Here is a 17257-nt window from a genome sequence, read left to right as displayed (position 1 = left end):
TATTAATTACCTCAAGCATCCTCGCCACTCGCACAAATAGGCATTAGGATCGATTTTAATCGTGATAGTCTTGTTCTCCGGCAAATTTTGACTCGTAGACGGTTTAGATTCCGGCTCCGTGGAGGTCGAGGAACTGATAGTCTTTATAACTTTAACTGGTTGTTTCGTCGGCAATCCGTGCGTCGCGGCCGCCTGATGTGGCGTGGTGGGTCTGGTGGGCGGCGGTGTCGACGCTGGCGTGGGCGTCACCACTCTAGACGGCACGCTCGTCGACACGGGCGTCTGCTGAGCCATCGCGGGGATCGTGACGGTCACCGTGTTTGGATTCGTTTGTGCTACCGAACTGTTAACTATTATGGAAGTTTGTGGAATCGTGCCCGACGTCGGGACGAGCGGTGGAGGTATGTTCCCGAGCGCAGGACTCTGCAGAATGGGCCGCGAGACTTGCGTGACGACTACTTGCTGCCCCTGAGGCGTGACAGCCACCATTTTTTGTTGGGTAGGCTGAGTGGCTGCTTGAGGTTGCAAAATGATAATTGTCTTCGCGCCTGTTCCCTGTTGCTGCGTTGTCTGCGCCACTAGGACAGTTTGCGCTTGACCCTGGACCAGCGTCGTCTGTGGCTGAGCCAAAACGTAATTCTGACCAGGCACGCCTCCGGAAACAACGTATTGCAATTGCCCTCCAGCTCCTTGCTGCAGCAGAACTTGCTGCGGCTGCGTTTGCCTCCCCTTCACCGTGGCAGTCGGTATGATAACTTGATTGTTCGGTTGGATCGTTTGCTGTACTACTATTTGCCTCGGTGCCGCGACGATTAGTTGCTGTTGATGTTGTTGCTGCTGCTGTTGCAATTGTTGTTGGTGTTGTTGCATTTGTTGCTGGTGGTGTTGTTGCAACTGCTGCGCCTGCTGCTGAAGTTGTTGCTGCGCCTGTTGCTGAAGCTGCGCCTGCTGTTGGAGTTGTTGTTGCGCCTGCTGTTGGAGTTGCTGTTGCGCCTGCTGCTGCAATTGCTGCTGAGCCTGCTGTTGTAGCTGATGCTGCGCTGCCTGCAACGATTGCTGCTGCGACTGTTGCAACGACTGCTGAGACTGCTGCTGCGACGATTGCTGTTGCTGGTTAATTTGATTGGCGAATATATGAGGTTCTTCCTTTATCGTCCGAGGAGGTTCTTCCTTAATAACATTTACATTAACGTTCTCGTCGAGGTCCGTTTCATCTTCTATACAATCCGCAGCCAGAGCAGCATAAAGATTCGCGGCGGTGGACGAAACGGTTGCCTTCTCACTGTCCTTGTCGTCATCTTGCTCTTCAGACTTTATACTCGAGACGGTGGATTCAGCGGTCGTCGAGTCAACGGCGGGATCCGGCGACATCGTACCGTTGGAATACTTTAATTTCTTCGCGTCTATCTCGTCGGATTCACTGGCCGCCCTCTTCATACCTCTCGGCGGTTCGATCAAAGCATCCTCAGACACCTCCGTCTGTATAACGTTACCTTCCTCTACTTCTGCTTTTATTTTAATGTCGGTTGGAGATTCTTTTAGTACTTTTTTAATATGGTTCTCTACCAGGTCCATTCCTTTCTCGTTGATCGAATTCTTTCCCAGGACGCCGTTCAAGATGGGTTCTTTCTCGACCTTTCTTTCCAGCAGATCCGCGAGCATCATACTTTGCAAGGGTTTCTCTTTGGACGTTACACTGGACGAATCTTTTGAAGATCCATCCTCCTGTACGTCGATATCCATGTTACTTGGTGCACCGTTCAAAAGAATTCCTTCGAAACTCGTTAAGGAGTTCTCTTCTTCGACACCGACACCGGAACAATCCCTGCTACCACCTATACCGCTGCTAGACGCTAAGGAATTGTTGGTCGAGTCCGAGTCCTCGGCGATGGACGTGCAAGTGGAACGCTGATTCGTCTTGTTCATGGTGGCTGCGATTGTTGTTGGAGGCCGACATACTTTTATCGTGGACGATATGTGATTTTCTGTCGAGTTCATAACCACAGTGGAAGAAGTCGTCGATGTTGCGATTTGGTTGACATTTTCATTATCATTTATTTCAGTCTGAAAAAAGGGGAACTTTTATTCGTACGGACGTTAAAATCAATTTAACCATGACTTCGTTTAGAAATTGTGTAAACGTACCTTGTCGCAATTATTAGTCATAATAAATTTGGCTCCGTTAAGCCTTTGTATCTTTTTGGCAGGAATGGGTGTAATAGCTGGCTTTTGTTTCGAGTTGATGGGAGTCTTTGGGAGTATTGTTGATGTAGTTATGTTTGAGGGTGGCTGTGATACGTTAGTTAACTGTTGCTGCAGTAGCCTCTGTTGCTGTTGGCGTTGCGCAACCTACAGAAGCGATACAATTTATAGATCCGCGATCAACGTTTAATATTCTTCTAAACAATCTCTTTTTGTATTCAATATCGTCGTAACTACTGTTGGGGAAAGATAATTTCAAACTTGAAAACAACATGCTTTTGTTAGTAGAATACAAAACGTTATTAATATCATCACTTAACTCAAAAATTACGTTGTTAAAAAAAATACTGAAAAACTTTCAAATAAAGTAAATAAAGAAAGACAATTTCGATCCCTTTAGTGTCCTTAAAATCTCAAAAACTATTTCAAGAAAAATCATATACATAGCGTTTACAGACAAACTATGTTTTTTTTCTATTATCAAAAATAAATGAGATATTTAAGTACAGGCTTGGTAAAGACCGATGAAATTGTTTTCATTAATTTACTACAAGTACAAGCTTTACTTTTAATTAGAAAATATATAATTCAAAGGTCGTCTCAGTGAAATTCATATTCCAAAAATAAAAGATCGCATAACAGAAAACTAATACCTGCCTACTTCAAGACGCAAATATTACGAAACTCTTTCGAATCAAATTTGTTAAGACGTACATTCATTAAATACTTCGAAACGAGATTTTATATCCTGGCAAAATACTTTTTCTATAAGGTTGAATTATTTTAAAAATTTCTTATACTTAGCAACAGTGTACCTCGGGTGTTTTAAATTTAAATTATGAATAGATTTCATACCAACACTCTTATCCAATATAGTAACTATTATAGATGTTTCATAAACATGCATTGCCTCATATAAATATTCCAAGTTCTACTTTGATAGAAGACTTTCATATGCAAGAACTATTTCCTCGATCGAGTTATGATCCTACAGGGCCGTTTGAGCTCAAGATTCTTTCAAACTGTAACTTTTAGAAATTTAACTTACGATCAACTTTGCTTTACCAGACAAGATTATTGCCAAAAACACACTTCGTATCAAACTCAATGATCTACAGTGCAGTGCACAAAAATAAACGATCTCGTTTTATACGTAACATTATTTAGCATAAATTTCATATTAAGCCCTCATCCTAGTAATTCCGAGGGCGTTTTATAATTTTGTCCATCAGTTTAGTTGCACGCTGCACTGTACAACTCAAGAAAAAAATAAAAATACTACAGTTTTCATTGTTAATGTACAACAATGATACCTGGTTGCTGGTTATTAGCTGGTTGGCACTGATGCTGGATGCGATGCTAGCAGTAGTGTTTGTTACACAGGCAGTAGGGGTAGACACACAAGTCGCAGCAGTACTGGGCATGCAGTCGCTGCTAACCGTTACCTTAGTAGCCAGAAGGCTTTTTATTATGGAACTGGATGTAGTACCACTTCGATTATCTTCCTTTGCAACTACCTGGACAGTTTGAGAATGTTGTTGTACTTGCTGCAACTGTTGTTGCTGTTGCGGCTGCGCTTGGGCTCCGCTACACAGCAACGCTTGACTCAGGTGAGGATGCGACACCGACACCTGACCAACAACAATTATCGTAACGTGAATACAGTATCGTTATAGCACATTATACGACAACAGAAATGTTACAATATAGAAGCATTCATTCGTTTATTTTTAAATAGAGATTACGAAGCAATAAATTTAAATGACTAGGTGTTATACTCTAACAGCATTCCAAATATTTTCAAACGCGCCGAAAATAAAGAGATTTTGCGGAATCTATACTTGCTAGATCGCGTGAAACGAAAATAAGACGCTATATCTTGTCGAACAGATAAGGTATAATAGTTAAAAACACTCTTATAATAGCAATGGTATTTATTACTAAGCATGATATGAATCAAGTAAGACTCCTTAAATTAGCGAACTTAAAAATAGTATTTATGCTTGTTATAAGGATGTAAAGTAGTAAGAATACTGATATTATACCGTAGTATAAATTACAACTACTTAGAAGAAATTTCAGTGAAAATATATATATTAAAATCTACTTTGATCATGCAGCGATAAAATTTCTTAGTTGATTTCGTATGTAAACGAATACTATGCACTGCTTGTTATATCCGGAGAAAAAATAAATATATATGTAAAATTAATAAAGATCGATAAACTATACTTATTAATGTTACGTATATTATTATTTGATACCGTATTTATTATTATTACTGATAAAAGTATGAAGGATAGAACTGTAAGCTTTGGTATGTATACTATATCAAGCGAATTACTTCGATTTCAAAATACAAGAATATATATTTAACGCGTATTCATTCGCCAGCTTCTGACTACGATTATCGAACGCTTATTCAAAACAAATAAAGATGAATTCTATTATACAGGGTGTTTCAAAAACACATGTCACACTACACGAATGAAATTTCCTTCTTTCTTTTGTATCTCTGACTGTTTTACGGGACACCCTGTATATGTTTCTATTTATCTGCGTGCATATGTAGCGACGAGGACACAGAGGACGTGAGACATGCAAAATGTAATGTTGTTAAGGAAAGCCCATTATTATAATAGCGTCGTAAAACCATAACCAAAATAAGATTCAAGGTCATGAGTGGTAGAGAGAATGGTAGAAAGCTAGGACTTGGACCCACCTGACTTTTAGAATCAACCTTGGTGACTGGATTTTGGGATTGATTCGAAGTGTTTGAAGTAGTGGAGGGTGGTTTGGGCGGAGCAGATAATTGGGCTTTCAGGATGGGTGACGCCGGGGCGGGGGTTTTTTGAGGCCCAGATGCAGGATTGTCTAGGGCCGTGCTATCAGGAGCAGGACTTATACTCTTGATTGTACGCTGTTGTACGGGATGCACCTTTACTGGAGTTGCGTTGAGTGCTGGAATTGGAGCTGTGTTAGTCCCAACTGCAGTTTGGCTCGGATAAGTTACTTGGGGAGGTGTGGCCCGTACTCTGATTCCTTCGTAATACTGAGTACCAGTTGTTTCACCTTTCAATGGATTTGGTCCAACGCTTCCACCAAATACAGATCTGTAACGGGCAAATTTACATTGGTAAGTTTTGCATTTGACCCGATAAAATTCGTGTGACCGCGGGACACTGAATATAGCTACCTAACGCATCTTGGAAAATGAAGCGGAGCAATTACGCCTCTTCTGCCAATCTTTGTGCAGCAACCTAGATACCTCTTGTACAATTCTTCTTGTTCTATACGTACACCTGGCGCAAGTTCGAAAGTAGCTCTTAACCAACCTAGAGCAAACTGCTCGTTTTCCTGTATAATTTGTTGGTGCGCATGCTGCTGTTGAAGGGAACTGTTTGTCTCCACTGCTTCTACGCACAGATTAAAACAATAACAAGTCTATAACAATTCATCGACGTATTTGATCGTACGATACAAAACCACTATGTCTGGATCGTTTTTTGTGTTATTTGTAGATATCAATGGTTGCCTTCGTACGTACTGTGCGTTGTAGATTTTGTTACAGTCGCGGCTGGGGTTGTTGGTCGCGACGGTGCTGGGCTAACGGGAGCTGGTGCTGCGGTAATCGCTGCTGGAGTAGTTGGTACAGACGCGGACACTGTCGTAGCTGGAGCTGCGGCGGTAACCGGAGTGTTCTGAGTAGTGTTCGGCGGTGCCGCTACAGTGGACACTGTTTCGATCACTCTCATCAGAATACAAGCTTTCGGTCCATAACTCTGCGCTTCTACGGTTACAAGGGCGACTAACGTGTCAATAGCTCCGCGTACCCGCGCGACGCTAGTACATGGCCTTTCACCCAAAGAAGTCAAAGCATACAAACATTCCAAGGTATATACTAAAAGAGCTATGTCGTTCAGAGCTAAAAACCTGCAAAACAAATACAAACTACATGACACTTTCCCCGTAATTACGTATCGCTTAAAAGTTAGAATGGTACGATAATCGAAATAAATTTACTCAAAATAAACTTTACATAGAAACGGTGAAATATATTTGTCGATAAAAGTAAAGAATACGTATACACCAAAGTTTAGTTACAAAACAATCACCTGCATATAAGTTCATAAACATTGTCTTCTAATCCAAACGTAACGATTTCTTCGTTGCTGTCTTGTTGGCTAATTTTATTAAGCACCTCCAAACAGGAAATAACAATAAACCTGTCCTGGGATTCAATTCCCTTCGCCACGCATGACAACACAACATCCGTTATCCTCTCGCCAGCTTCTTTTAAGATTATTTCATTCGCTATGTTCCCTAGTATGTCGAACCCAAGCTGATGCAAATTACTCCACCTCGCCCTCACGCACAGTAATACGAATCTCAAGAAACACCGATTCCTCCCTAATACGGCAGCGTTCTCTGGAGTAAAACTTAGATTCCGTAAAATAGATGCGATTTGCAGTACTCGTTGACCATAAGGATCTTGTGTTCCTAGCGTTCGTCCAACACAAAACAAGTCTTTGTCCTCCTCCTCAAACTTTATGGAGTTTTGGTTCTGATCTTTCAAATTCTCATCCTGATGAGATCCAATCGGATCCAATCTGGGACAATCTGGAAGTACCTAAAAGCATAACACAAATTTTTCCTTTATTCGACGATATTTAACGTTGGCCTCGAGAATGCTCGAGCACAAGGCTATACTAACTGAATTTTGCTAAACTTGTACTGTGATTTCACATTTAATTTGAAGGATAAGTTAAGGACCTTTTCGTCTTATGGTTCAAAAGAAAAGAAAAGAGAATATAGAGAAATGAGTGAGACTATGATATTCCAACGATGACTAAAATCGTATAAGCAAAGTCAAGTTTCCTTTCAAAGCAAAATCCACGAGTTATCGAGAACCCAGTCGATTATTTATCCTTACCCCGTCAATGTCCATCGACGTAGAAGCCTCATCGTTCTCTGTCGGCGCGGCGCTTTTGTTCTGTTTCTCCTTCTCTAAAATTTTCCGCCTGGAAAAGGTCTTCGGGCTGGTGTTCGGCTTCTTCATGAACGTCCTCTCGTTCGTGAGATCTATCACGTCCTGAGAGTCGAGGACGTCCGACCAGAAGGAGTTGATCGAGTAATTCCTTACTCGGGAGTAGACCTCGATGAAGAGCTGCCGCGTGCCCGGCGAGTCGAAGACGCCCGCGTGCGCCAAAAGAATGTTTACGAGACGGGGATATTTGTCGAGACGCAAGATATGCTTGCCCTCGTTCGACAGTAACGTGCAAACGTTGATGGCAAAGTCCTGCTCGTTGGGCAGCGGCGAGAGGAGAGAGAGTGCGAGCTTATCGTAGTTGGATGGCTTATAGAGGTCCGACGAAAGGCCATTGTATTCACGAAGAGATTCTGAAAATTAAATACAATACAAAATTAATTCAATCTTCAATTTCATGTACTTTTAAAATTACACAGGGTGATCGGCTACCTCGGAGAAAAATTTTAATGGGAGATTTTAGAGACCAAAATAAGACAAAAATTAAGAATACCAATTTGTTCATTGAGGCTTCAATTAGTTATTAACGATTAAATTTCAAATCATTCCGAAAAAATTATTTTCGGTTGCGGGGGTCAATTACAATCATTTTTGGTCATTAGACATTCCCTCGAAATCCTATCCACTTTGGAGAAAAAAATTCGAGAAGATGCTGAAATTTTTCGACAAAATTAAATAATTTCAAATCGTTCTGGAAAAAATATTTTCAGTTGCAGGGGTCAATTACAATCATTTTTGGTGAATACACATAACCTCGAAATCCTACCCACTTTCGAGAAAAAAATTCGAGAAGATGCTGAAATTTTTCGACAAAATTAAATACTTTCAAATCGTTCTGGAAAAAATATTTTCAGTTGCAGGGATCAATTACAATCATTTTTGGTGAATACACATAACCTCGAAATCCTACCCACTTTCGAGAAAAAAATTCAAGTTGGTAGACAAATTTGTCGACAAAATTAAAAAATTTCAAATCGTTCGGGAAAAATTATTTTCGGTTGCGGGGGTCAATTACAATCATTTTTGGTGAATAGTCATAACCTTGAAATCCTACGCACTTTCGAGAAAAAAATTCAAGTAGGTAGACAAATTTTTCGTCAAAATTAAAAATTTTCAAATCGTTCTGGAAAAAATATTTTCGGTTGCGGGGGTCAATTACAATCATTTTTGGTCATTAGACGTACCCTCGAAATCCTATCCACTTTCGAGAAAAAAATTCGAGAAGGAGTGAAATTTTTCGACAAAATTAAAAAATTTCAAATCGTTCTGGAAAAATTATTTTCGATTGCGAGGGTCAATTACAATCATTTTTGGTGAATAGACACACCCCCGAAATCCTACCCACTTTCGAAAAAAAAATTCGAGAAGGAGTGAAATTTTTCGACAAAATTAAAAATTTTCAAATCGTTCTGGAAAAAATATTTTCGATTGTAGGGGTCAATTACAATCATTTTTGGTCATTAGACATACCATCGAAATCCTACCCACTTTCGAAAAAAAAATTCAAGAAGGAGTGAAATTTTTCGTCGAAATTAAAAATTTTCAAATCGTTCTAGAAAAATTATTTTCCGTTGCAGGGGTCAATTACAATCATTTTTGGTGAATACACATAACCTCGAAATCCTACCCACTTTCGAGAAAAAAATTCAAGTAGGAAGACAAATTTTTCGTCAAAATTAAAAAATTTCAAATCGTTCTGGAAAAATTATTTTCGGTTGTAGGGGTCAATTACAATTATTTTTGGTCATTAGACATACCATCGAAATCCTACCCACTTTCGAGAAAAAAATTCAAGTAGGAAGACAAATTTGTCGACAAAATTAAAAAATTTCAAATCGTTCTAGAAAAATTATTTTCCGTTGCAGGGGTCAATTACAATCATTTTTGGTGAATACACATAACCTCGAAATCCTACCCACTTTCGAGAAAAAAATTCGGATAGGTGCAGAAATTTTTCGGTGAAAAAAAAATTTCAAATCGTTCTGGCTCGCGGACAGCAAATGACGATCGTGATTGATTTTTATTTCCTATCAGTATGCCACAAGAGTCGGTCATGATTCTTATAACCTCTGTTACAAAGCAAATGCCACGAGAAGGGGTTAAAAATATATTATAAAATAATAATAATCGTAACGTTTCTTTTAAGGTACAAAAGAGAATTGGAGGATGCAAGTACTAAGCGACTTACGACGTTCTGTGCAACTGGTGTGATCGACAAATCACGAGTGTAAGTAGGTTGTACCTCGGTCAGGGTCAGCCTTCTACGAAGCAACGAAAATACCCTGATCGGACGAAAATATTTGCACAACCGTGATCTTCAATACCAATCTTTGCAATAATTATCAAAATTTTAATATATTAACAATCGATCGATCGTGCATTTACAAACACGCAATAAACGTTGTTACATTAGCTGTATGTTATCTAATTTAAAAATTCAAGTAAATCATGTTATTTCGTGGGAATTATGGTATATTTATTTTCACATTATAATTTGGGCCAATATCGAGAGCATCTTTGAGACATGGAAATTGAGGTTAGGTTACAAAAACGCATTCGCTGAATCCAGATATTTGACTCTGCTTTCTCGCGTTCCTGGATTTGTATTTTCCCCTCTTATTATAACGAATAAATAAATAATAATCTTTGGGTTGTACGATGCGAGAGTTCGAAAATCATGTGGCTGAAAAGGTTAACGTACCGCTCGAGTATATCTGAAGCAGATCGTCATCTAGTTCTACCTACTATATACATAATACTAATGTCAAAGTTTCCCGCGAATTAACTTTCGTTTTGGCAAAATTCTCGTTCAACAGAAGAGAAAATAAATCGCGTACGATTTCGAATAGCGAATAATTAGCATCGATTACGATTGCGTGTATTTCTTACGGCGGTTTAGACGCGTCGTGAATTGTTCCTTTCTAACGGCATGGCACGAACGAGCACGAATAAACGTGAAACGATTCGAAGATACTGGAACCAGATTGCCTCCTGCAATAGGGAATATTCAAATAGTTGATATGCAGTCGAATGTTATAAAAGCACAAGGTCATTAGTGTCATCGTTTGAGGTTAGCAGAAAAGTGCAAACGAAGGTTAGGAAAGAACGTTGAACCGAAATAAATCGATTTACGGTTTCTCTCGTCGCTATCCAAATATTATGAATATTCAGCCGCTTGGTCAACGTATAAAATATTCGAATTATATTCGCCGAGTATTCGAACCCTTGAATATTCGAACGCAGAAAAAATTCAACAAGTCCCAGCCGTAGCCTGCAGAGAGCAATATTATCGTGAATCGCGGTAATCTTTTCAGCCACAAAACCGCGATCAATAGCACGTCCCGGGAGAAAATGTTACCTTTTGGCGGAAACTACGGAATCCGAAGGTCTGACGGCGGAACTCGGCGAGGAAAGGTAAAAAAAAAAAAGAAAAAACAAAGTGAAAAAAATCGCTAATAAAATTGAGCCTCGTCTACGACGTCTGGTACCGTCTAATTCCTCCGAAGACAGTATTATCCCTTCGAAATAAAATGGCGGGAAAACTACTAACATTATGTAAAATATACAATTGATATATCGACAATGTTGATTTAATAAGAAAAGGTCAAACCTGTGGTGTCACCGATTTAATTCTCATTATTTATAAAAATATTTACCATTGAATTTTTGGATTTCTATACAGGTTTATCTCTCTATAAATGTGTAAGCAAATGTGCAAATAGAATTTTTAACCATGCAGTTTCAGCGTAGTCAGTTGTAAAAGTAAAATCGAAGTCAGGCGTTCGATTCGTACGTTTGTGCATCGATACACGAACTAGAGGATCGCGTTTAATAACCACAATTGCTTCTCGTGTAACGCCTATCAGCCGCGATTACTGTACTTCTGTTCGCTATACCGCTTCGCTCGACGTTCGACTTGAAATTGAATGCGAAATAACAACGTCAAGTCGAACTCGCCTCTGTTAAATATAATTAACCTCCAGCGTTCGCTGCTACACAAAAATCAAAAAATAAATACTGATGCGTAAACGTCCTTCCATCAATCGCTATAAATACACACACGTATTTGCGTGGAAGGCGGCCTTTCCGATGCTCCTGATGCGCGATGTAGATGCATACACACGCGTTTCGTGCGCCTGCAGCAATGGAACGATATTTTTTCACCTGGTAGAAGAAATGCAGTTCGTAAACATTATAAACTGTGTCCTTCGGAACTAGGAATGATTAAAAGATAAATAATCGTTCGTCCATAAAATGCTTCACAATTATTCGACTAAATAAATTGCTATACATTGGTTTTATTGGCTACCTATTACTCAATTAGAAAAGTTTGATTAATTCCAACAAACAAGACATTAATTTGTAAATTACTCGTTACTGAAATACCTTTTAAAATTCATTTTGACTATTCCTGGACTGGACCAATTCTTTTTCAATAAAAAAAAATACATTGTGTCTTTGCCCAGCAGGGATTTCTAGTTCGATCGAAATGGCAATAGAAAGTTCAATTTCTTCTTGGACTTTTTCGATTTACAGTTCAAAGGAGTAACGTGTAATTAATGGGATTCAATGTACGCTTTGCCCGTTATCACGGAATGTTAATGAACAACATGGAACGTTTGGTACGTAACTGGAATTATTTCCCATTCTTCTCGCGATAACAACGATGGGGGAGTACAGGACGGTTGGTTTTCTTTTCCTGCCTCCTGTCAATGCACTCGTGTATAAATGAACGGCTTTACAAGAGAGACCGATAAGCGATAGACGAGTAATTTAAGCCCCATTGTGTTCATCGGTTATAAACAATAAGGAGAACGAAGAGAAAGCACGATTGAACTGTACAGGCCTCGAAACGCAATTATCTTTCGTATACAGGGTGTTCGGCCACACCTGGGAGAAATTTTAATGGGAGATTCTAGAGGCCAAAATAAGACGAAAATCAAGAATACCAATTTGTTGATGGAGGCTTTGTTAAAAAGTTATCAACGTTCAAAGTTCCGCACGTACTGAATTTTTTTCTCAAAAGTGCGTAGGATTTTGGGGGTATGTGTAATGACCAAAAACTATTGTAATTGACCCCCCCAACCGAAAATAATTTTTGTAAAACGATTTGAAATTTTTTTTTTCCGTCGAAAAATTTCATACCTTCTCGAATTTTTTTCTCGAAAATGCGCAAGATTTCGGGTGTATGTCTAATGACCAAAAATGATTGCAATTGACCCCTGCAACCGAAAATAATTTTTCCAGAACGATTTGAAATGTTTGAATTTAATTGTTAATAACTTCGGGTAATTATATGGACGAGGATCTTCCTCTCTGATTTCAATGGCCTTAAAATATGCTCCCAGAGACAGTATTCTAAGTAATCTTTTCCTACACATGTCATCGTTTTTAATTCCATAAATGTTAGAAACATTTTCTGATAGAAAAGTAAATATATTAGTTCCACGGTAAATCCACCTCTGGTTATAAATGGAAACCGACTAATTGCCAATTTTATACTAAAAATACAAAATTTTATTTTTATACAAAAAAAAAGAATATTCTAGCTTTAAAACGCAACGTTTTTAAACCTTTAATTGCTACCAAGCACACTATTAATGGGCTTTCTGCCGCAGTGGCTCCCAGAAATATAATTTTTGTCACAATACGCACGAAAATGATATTTACACAAACTGACATGGTAGTCAACGTGTTATAAAATTGACAAATAACGTATCACATGATTCTACTAACAGTCGTTCGACTAATTAGTTCCAGTAACGTGTAAGTACAACAATTGTCTATAAATAACAAGATATTTTACAATTTGATCGACAAAGTAACGGAAGAGGTTAAGGACATCGTTTCGTAAAGGAGTGATGTGAGAAACGAACAGGAGGCGCTGCGCACGCGACGGTGTTAATTGGCATCAAAGCAGTGGTTCTTAATCCTTTGGGGCCCGTGATTGAATTCTGCCCGTACGTGCACGATCGCTGCAGTGGTGTGTAAATCCGCGGTCGTCGCCTATCTACTGTCTAAACGCGTCGCAGCAGCTGTAAACATCAACGTACTACTAAAAAAACTTGTTCAGAATATCGTGCTATAAGATGTTTCTGGGTCGTAAAAATCGAAGAGGAAGCCATTATAGTCAGATTCGCCCATTTATTGTACTATCTGAAAAATGAGGTTTCAGGGGGTGGTAGTACCCGGTAGCCTCCCTTTTAATCCGTGCCTGGCAGCAGTCAACGCAAAGGATGACAAACGCTGTAACGAGTCACGCCGCGGTGGCATGTGCAGTGATAGAGAGCATCCGTGTATCGATGGCACGCGGTCTAAACGTCACCAGAGTGGTTGGGGGTTCTCCTGGATGACGCCAGGATTCGGACGACGCAGCGAGTGCGAAAGGGGGGGAGTGGTGATAGGGTAAAAAGTGGGAGAGGGGGCACGCGTATAGCTGAAAACGTTGGTGGGGTCGGATTCGGAAGTTACGGAGCATCGCGCAAGCGCAGAGGCTGCCGTATTACGCTGGGAGAGGATCGAGGATTCGCGGAACACCTATCCCCGCAAACGCTTATTGATTGTGACGCTCTAGCATCGTATCTCCTTCTCTGTCTTTTTCTCGCTCTTTCTTTCATGGTTTTCTCTTTAGTTCTTGTATGTATCTTTGATTCTCTGTTTATTTTACTAGTCTTTCACGCGCTTCCTCGGATTTTCAGTGTCCCTTTCTCATTCGATTCTATTACAATGCATAACAAAATAGTTTTCTATCGAGATAGACCAACCATTGATAATTTGACAACTTCGTTGCCACGTGTATGCAATTATACAAAGAAATAGACAAACGTACGGTAGGGTGTTAAACAAAGATTTATTCCGATCCTGGATCAACGCAGATCGAAGATTTGCCGTCGCCACGACTTAACTCGGCGCGGACAAATTGAAAGCAGCCGTCGATCGTCGGCAAAGCTAGGCAGAAGCGTCGAAGTACAAATTCAATGACTTCGCGTTACGAATACTTAACGAATGTTTTAACGCGCGCGTCACGCGACTTCGACACCTCCATATATTGTTACGCATGGACGCGCGCATGCAGTGCGAGACAAGGTGGGATTTTGTACACGGATAACAAGCTCCTTAAACGCGGGCATCGATTTTGTGGCGCACGCCCATTATTTTATCGCCGCAAATGACACCCGCGGCGATTTCAAAATGATGCCAGAACCAAATCGCCACGGTGTCTAAACAAAATTTAGCTCTTCCAATACAACCATCTCACGGCGACGATCACGTATGCGTGACTTCGATGGCCAGCGACTATCGATGGGCGTCACATGTGCGTGACTTTAACTGTCAACATTCTTCACGGCAGGCGTTCCGCGTGATTACAATATCGTCTACGTTATTGTACGTTCCGGACTGACACGTTACGTTTATTTCAAATACGAAACAAGACGAAGGGACAAACTCTAAAGTATTCAGGACAAAAGTCAACCAACTGAAATAGTCCGCCGACAAAGTGTTAAGATTCGAACAAAATGTTGGTCATCTCTGACCGAAACCCGTAACCCGAAACCCGAAACGTCCGCCACCCCGACCGTTTTTCTGGTCTGCTCTGTATCGCTCGGAGGCGTGGGGGCGAAAGGAGCGTAGAAAAGCGACACGGAGAGGTGAAAAGAGAGTGGGGTGGGTTGAACGGTTCGGTGCGACGAAGCTGTGATAGTCGATCGTACGCATGCGCATGAAATATAGACCCGCGTTCCGACAGTCGGAGCGCGGCTACGGAGGTGTATGCGCGGCTTCTATGTGTGTCATGATTATTGCCCATTAAATTATCTCGCGCACGTTGTGCGCGACTCTGCTCTCGCTCGTGACACACGGTCGTGCGGTCGTGTGCACGGGTAAATATATGCGATATGTATAGATATAAGAGGACCCCTCCTCCTCCCCCCCCCCCCTCCCGGTATATCTATATATCAACGCGTATCTGTATTCGCAGTACACGTATAAGCGCGTTTATTCCCAGCCAGACTGGCTCTCTATCTCTATATTCCTCTCTCGCCCGACAACAGCTCCACAGAAGCACGTCAATAACCCGTTGCCGCCTCGACGTGCTGCATATAGCGCATTTATAGCAGCGAGGCCCGCGCACATGTGCTCTTCGCGGCTGCCAACACACTTACCGATGCTTTTTTCACGGAACGAGTTTTCGTTTCGGGGGCTTTCACCTGTTTCTACCGCGCCTCGTGCGATTCCTCCAGCGAGCGAGCCTTTGCGCGCGCGTCACAGACGTGCACTTCAGTTTCTCGCCGCGTTCGGCTTACAGCCATGCTTGTCCACTCTGCGTTTCGCGCGATTTCTTCCCCATCCCCTCAAGTCTATTTAAACAATCCATCGTCGGTTATTAAACGCAGCATTCGATCGTCCTGGGTATAAAAATTTAGTTACTCGGAATTCGTATCCTAGCAAAAACATTAATTTTTTAAATTTCTGTCTCATTTTAATTCTTCTGAAATACAGTGTTGTTTCAACCAAGATTAACAGATGGGGATTCGTAAATCGTCAACGACGAATTACCAAGAAACGCGATACGATAATGTACGATGCATGCAACACGCCGCTCGGTTTGAAACTAATTGGGGCAGGATGCAATTACACGAGGAAGTATTTATCTTTTATTTTTCTTTTTTTCATGAACGCAGAATTGGTAATTGAACACCAAGCGAAACAATAGAATGTTCCGAAGATTAAACGCAACGATATACAAGGTGTCCAGAGGTAATTCCTCTCAGAAAAGGAAATTGCTATGCAGAAAAACTTTGTACGAATCTTGATACAAAGACGCAGAAATCACGAAGCGAACATCCGCGTGAAAGTACATTTTTCGATAAAATTTATTGCTTTCCAAAGTGTCGCACGGACCGACTCTACCCAGAGAAAGCTTCAGATACTGGATCGTCGTGAAAGAACCAGCGGAGTCGGTTGAGCAAACTATACTGAACCGCAACGCGTGCATATGTTTGCTTGTACTTTATTTCATTAGGAAACCGTAGAGATTAACACTATTTTTTTCAATATTTTGCCAGGCTAAAATTGTAGGAGCAATGGAAAATACCGATCGTTGAATCTAGGGGACTTTATTCTTAGGGACTTCGTCGTGAAACGTCGTAACACCCGCCAAACGAATTGTTCTCCATCACAGTGTGGTCTTTTTTTGTCAACACGAATAGGCCGCAAACGTTGGACGAAAAAACTCCTGACAAACGGAAATTGCTAACGTAGCGAATTATTGAACCGTGGCGCACGCACACTTACCCTCCCCCACACACGTACACGCACACGTGGCTGTTCACGTGACCGAGAGAGAGGGAGAGAGCGCGCGCGCGTGCATCGACGGTGAGCGAGCACGAGTGAGAAAAATACAGGAACAATGCACAGTTGGAAAACGCATTTGAAAGTCGTTCGAGCGTGTGGACGTGCATGCGAAATGTATCGCGGCGCACACTGGCATAAGTTGGCAAAAACGGTGTATCGGTAACGGATCGTAAATTCGGCGGGCTCGGTTCGGCAAACGTTACGGGGCTTCGCGTGAGAAAAATGTAATTGGAGACACACCGTTGGTCACCAAGATTTCGCTATTCCGTGCACTACTGCAAAGAGGGCGATCGTAGAAACTGATGTTACGGAGAGCCTGTAAGGGGACACGAAGATACGGCGAAAGGGGAGCGAGTATCTAAGCGTGTTCGTTCCGGACTTGTACGTGGAAGTGGAGGTAAAAGGTATTGGCCGCTCAAGGTCACTCTTCCCACTGCGGACCATCCCAGGCAGCGTTCGCCATTTGTGCTTTTACGATCTTTCGTCGCAGACGTGTAATAAAAAATGTACCGATTCTGTTGACACATGCGTTAAATTCTTGCACCCTATTTTATTTAAAAAATTTGAGATGCTCCCCGTCAATTCCCTAAATACTAAAATTTCATCGAATGTCGAGGACATTCCTAGAACTGACGAATAGTTATTGTCTTTATC

The 17257-nt window shown here is 41.1% G+C and overlaps 1 protein-coding gene across 7 annotated transcripts in view; it reads right to left on the bottom strand.

The window, feature by feature from the left end:
• Nucleotides 1–17257, bottom strand: part of Bap170 (Brahma associated protein 170kD) — a 66799-nt gene that overhangs the window by 6987 nt on the left and 42555 nt on the right. For 3 of the 7 annotated variants that reach the window (XR_013080066.1, XM_076769901.1, XM_076769888.1), the window contains exons 5-12: nt 7136–7602; nt 6318–6832; nt 5750–6135; nt 5399–5618; nt 4925–5315; nt 3516–3833; nt 2146–2349; nt 11–2064 (exon numbers count right to left, since the gene is read on the bottom strand). Coding sequence is in view for 6 of the 7 variants with exons in the window: in XM_076769901.1 (XP_076626016.1) it covers nt 11–2064; nt 2146–2349; nt 3516–3833; nt 4925–5315; nt 5399–5618; nt 5750–6135; nt 6318–6832; nt 7136–7602 (4555 nt within the window). In the remaining variant the exon portion in view is untranslated. The remainder of the gene's footprint in view (nt 1–10; nt 2065–2145; nt 2350–3515; nt 3834–4924; nt 5316–5398; nt 5619–5749; nt 6136–6317; nt 6833–7135; nt 7603–17257) is intronic. The other 4 variants (XM_076769935.1, XM_076769908.1, XM_076769926.1 and 1 more) reach the window with 3 other exon arrangements.

This window comes from Colletes latitarsis, chromosome 1 (assembly GCF_051014445.1).
Source record: "Colletes latitarsis isolate SP2378_abdomen chromosome 1, iyColLati1, whole genome shotgun sequence".
NCBI classification, from domain to species: domain Eukaryota; kingdom Metazoa; phylum Arthropoda; class Insecta; order Hymenoptera; family Colletidae; genus Colletes; species Colletes latitarsis.
Note: the sequence above shows the minus strand (reverse complement) of the source record. Positions and strands in the feature narration are given on the sequence as shown.